The following is a 3,984-nucleotide window of genomic DNA, read 5'->3' on the forward strand; positions in this document are numbered from 1 at the left end:
AGTTTGATGCTCAGTCTGATAATCTCCTAACAAGTAATGCTTTCAACACTGGTCAGCAAGATGAACAAGACCGTCTTTGGCTGTGAGAAGCTGACTGTGGCTGTGCTGCTGGGACTGGCAGTGCTCACCGTGATTGAAAAATCCCCATTTGCAGGTGAAATGAGCAAACGTTCTACTTTTAGCTTACGTTTCGTTTGCTGAACCCAGGGCTGTTTTTTAGCAAATGTTTGAGCAAATCTTGTCCTCTTGGGTTAATAACCGCTTTTTCTTCTTCGCAGATGCTCAGATTCCAGTCGACTGTTGTCTTTCTTATGCAAGGATCATGATACCTGTAAAATCAATTATAGGCTACATCAGACAACACTCAAATGAACTCTGCAGGATTGACGCAATCATGTGAGTACAAATGGGCTGGGGTTCATAGAAGGAAAGCAAACGCACACTCACTACACTTCACAAAGTAAAATCCCGTGAAGCACTTTGAGAAGAAGCAACAAGACACTATGATATTGTCACTATACCGAATGAAGGATTTTTATTATTATACTATAATTCTCTAAACTACATTTAAAGTATACAAATAATCCAATTTAATTAAACATCATTCCAAAATATTTCTTTGCAGATTTCATACCAAAAAGGGACGAAGTTTATGTGCAGATCCAAAGCAGGGGTGGGTGCAAAAGCATATTAATACTTTTCTCAGGTAAGCAAATATATTATATATATAACTTAGCTAAGAATTATTAATTATCATACATGTCTATATAAGAAATATCTTTCGTCAAAGTCAAACTGTAGGATGTATGTTTCTGTTATGTTTGTAAATTTCCTGTGGTTTGTAAATTCACAAGATAAATTCTTAAAAGTTTGGTTATGTTTCGGTTTGCAAATCAAGACACAAATGAAAACTTTGATAACACATACTTGTGCGGCAGCATTCACAGGAGGGACAGTAGCCTGATATCTCCTTCTATGCACCTTCTCAAAGAGATAGGGGGAGAGAGAGATGGATGGAGAGAGAGAGAGAGAGAGAGCAAGAATTCTCCATGCTGAGAAATGGTGGACACACACTTATATTCACACTCACCAGCTCTGCAAAAGGCACAGCATAGTGGCACAACAATCCACAACACTCTGTGGGCCTCACAGTTTTCAGCGGTGCTTATCAAGAACAAGTAGGAATTTTTGGGAGGTGAAAAATTAAAAACATTAAATGTAATTAAATTCATTTATGAAGCGGCTAAGCTAAGCTTGCGATTTATACATCTGACCATGCTCTTGAAAGAAATCGAAAGTTATTCCTTTTTAATTTTCTCTTTTAGGAAAGAACTGAAACTGAATAAACAGCACCTTTAAAATGATCATCCGTTGAATTGTTTTCACATTTTGTTATTCTCTTGCATTTTATAATTGACTTGCATCTTTATCAAGAAGCTGTAAACGCATTCAGATTAAAATCATTCACAACCAACAGGTAAATAAAGCAATAGTATAGTTTTGAATTGATTGGTAGCATGTAATATGTTGTGTATTGAATTTTGTATTTTAAATATTTGAAGAAATTAAGCCAAATGTTCTGTACAGATAAATAAAAATGTGTGTGAAACCAATATTTTCTTTTAACTTATACATTTATTTATCCGCATGGAGATTTTTTAAAAAAATGCATTGCTTATAATTTGCTCTCCAATTTATCTTTCGTCACAGTGGTTTATTGCAAGTTGCTTTGGTAGAAAACAAGTAGAAAGTTGAAAGTAACAAGTTGATTATTACTGGTATTTTATGACTTTTCATCGATAACCAGATTTAATTCAATGTACACGTTACTTACTATTACATGTAGGATCTCAGATAGATCAGCTTACTTGAGTGTTATTAGTTATTGATGGATTCAGCCCTTAGTCAATGGTTAAGCTGCATAGGTAGGATGGAAATAGGACTTAAATTGTATGAGTGTGGCGTTACAAAGTTCCTGCCTAAAGAACTTAAGCTTAACCTTTAGGGAAAGATTTGAAACTTGTTCCGTGAATTAAGGATGAAATGTCACAGTCAGTGCAGAACATGGCTGAAGATGAAGCTCACCAAATGTCCAACACACTAACAATTCTCCATGCTGATCACTTAATGCAGAAATATTTTGTAGATTTTATATTGAACAGTGATTCTGGTCATCACTAAGAAATAATCTGACGTTAAGACTGGTGAACATATCTGTTTGTATTTGTTGGAGAGGGAGAAGGGCTCTGTTTTACTCAGACATTTTCACCAACTTCATGCTGCAAATAGAATGATAACAAGTAAATGATTGTCTAAATATTGCTCGCATTTCTCTGTCATTTTTACTCCTTTGAATGAACTGTACTATAAGGTACTATGTCATTGCCATTTTGAATGACGACTTCTGCACAAGATGGCAAGGGCCAGACTAAAAGCTATTGCATGATCACAGAGGTCAGAGTGATACCAATTCAGCTAAGCTGTCACAGAATGATCATTTAGCTGAACTACTGCTACCCACAGAACAATTCCTTAAAGTCATCTCCTTCAGGATAGGAAAGGAAATAAAGGAGAACTTCGCAGGGCAGAAATATGGATGCTCTTTGGATCAATGTGTATTCAAAATGAAATATGTTGTGGAAGCTAGCTATTAATTAATAATAATTTACTGCAGAAAATGATCATTTCCAATCTTGTAAGAACCAATCATCATGTTGGAGTCCTGTAGCTCAGTGGTTAGAGCACTCGCTTTGCAAGTGAGAGACCTAAGTTCAATTCCAGGCAGAAGGCGAAACCTTGGGCAAGTTTCCTTACTCCACACAGAGCCTAATAATAATCCCTCCAAAACCAAAAACAATAATAAATTCGTCATTTTCAATCTACGACTGTTTGTGGGACATTGCTGTGCGTAATTGGCTGCCGCGTTCGCCCACAAATATACAGTCAATTCACTTTACAGTGTGTTCTGTGAAGCGCTTTGGGACGTCCTCCTGACGTGAAACACGCTATATCAAATGCAAGGATTATTATTATTATGTTAGCAGATTCACTTTGTGGAATAAAGAGACAATTGTACAGAAATAGACATTTGTAAAACTAACTTGCATACAATTCAGGTTCACAATCCCCACTGATACCAAAGCACTCAAAACTGGTTTCTTGTGAGTGAGCATTATGCTCCTGATTGTTTCATGGTTGTCCAGCTGGAGGACATAGACATAAAGCTATCTATTCATTTCTCTTATTATATTTTTCTATTGGTGCTATTACACTTTTGCTGATAAGAGATTTTACCACAACACCTAAAATAACTATATTTGTGACCAAATGTCATTCATTAATACCAAGATACAACTAACTTCCTGTTTTAGTTTTCTTCTTTGCGTCCTAGTGTTTCATTTTAGGTCACAAAGCTACGTGCTATCCAGCAATAAAGGACAAAAAAATCATTTTTGGGTGGGGGGCATCTAATCAACCCATCATTCTAGAAGCTAAAAGTAAAATCTACTTTTTAAAATCAGTATTAGAAGGTGATTTCTTTTAGTTTTCAAATGTTTTATGACAAATATAACATATTGGAATGGAATATAATCATTCCATTCAGTCCAGTTATAGTACAAATGCGAATTGTATTTGGGTCACGGATCACATCAAACACTGAGTCATCAGAACTCTACATAATCCACCTACCAATCTTTTATCTAAATGTTTCCTTTCTGCAATAACTATAAGGAATGAACAATGATTAAGAACACTGAGAATGACTAGAACGAGTACTTGAGAAATGAACAGTGCAGTTTTCAAACCGCGATGCATTCGTCTCTGATTATTTTCTTTCATGTTTCCATTACTTACTGGAAACATCTGTGTCCTTGTCCCATTGCAACACTGCACTATTTTGTATGAATCAATACAATGCTTCATTGTGCCTATGTACATTCATTTTCAATAACTTTATGCAATAATTTGGTCAGTTTCCATGTC

At 35.6% G+C, this 3,984-nt stretch overlaps 1 protein-coding gene across 1 annotated transcript; it reads left to right on the forward strand.

Annotated features, from left to right (window-relative positions):
• LOC103174804 (C-C motif chemokine 20-like) lies at nt 1-1,611 on the forward strand. The gene is given in 4 exon segments (NM_001292633.1): nt 1-154; nt 279-396; nt 626-706; nt 1,326-1,611. Coding segments are annotated over 4 exon segments (351 nt in total). The 5' UTR covers nt 1-36; the 3' UTR covers nt 1,360-1,611.
• Nucleotides 1,612-3,984: the final 2,373 nt, after the last annotated feature.

Source organism: Callorhinchus milii, unplaced genomic scaffold, assembly GCF_018977255.1.
Source record: "Callorhinchus milii isolate IMCB2004 unplaced genomic scaffold, IMCB_Cmil_1.0 Scaffold11, whole genome shotgun sequence".
NCBI classification, from domain to species: domain Eukaryota; kingdom Metazoa; phylum Chordata; class Chondrichthyes; order Chimaeriformes; family Callorhinchidae; genus Callorhinchus; species Callorhinchus milii.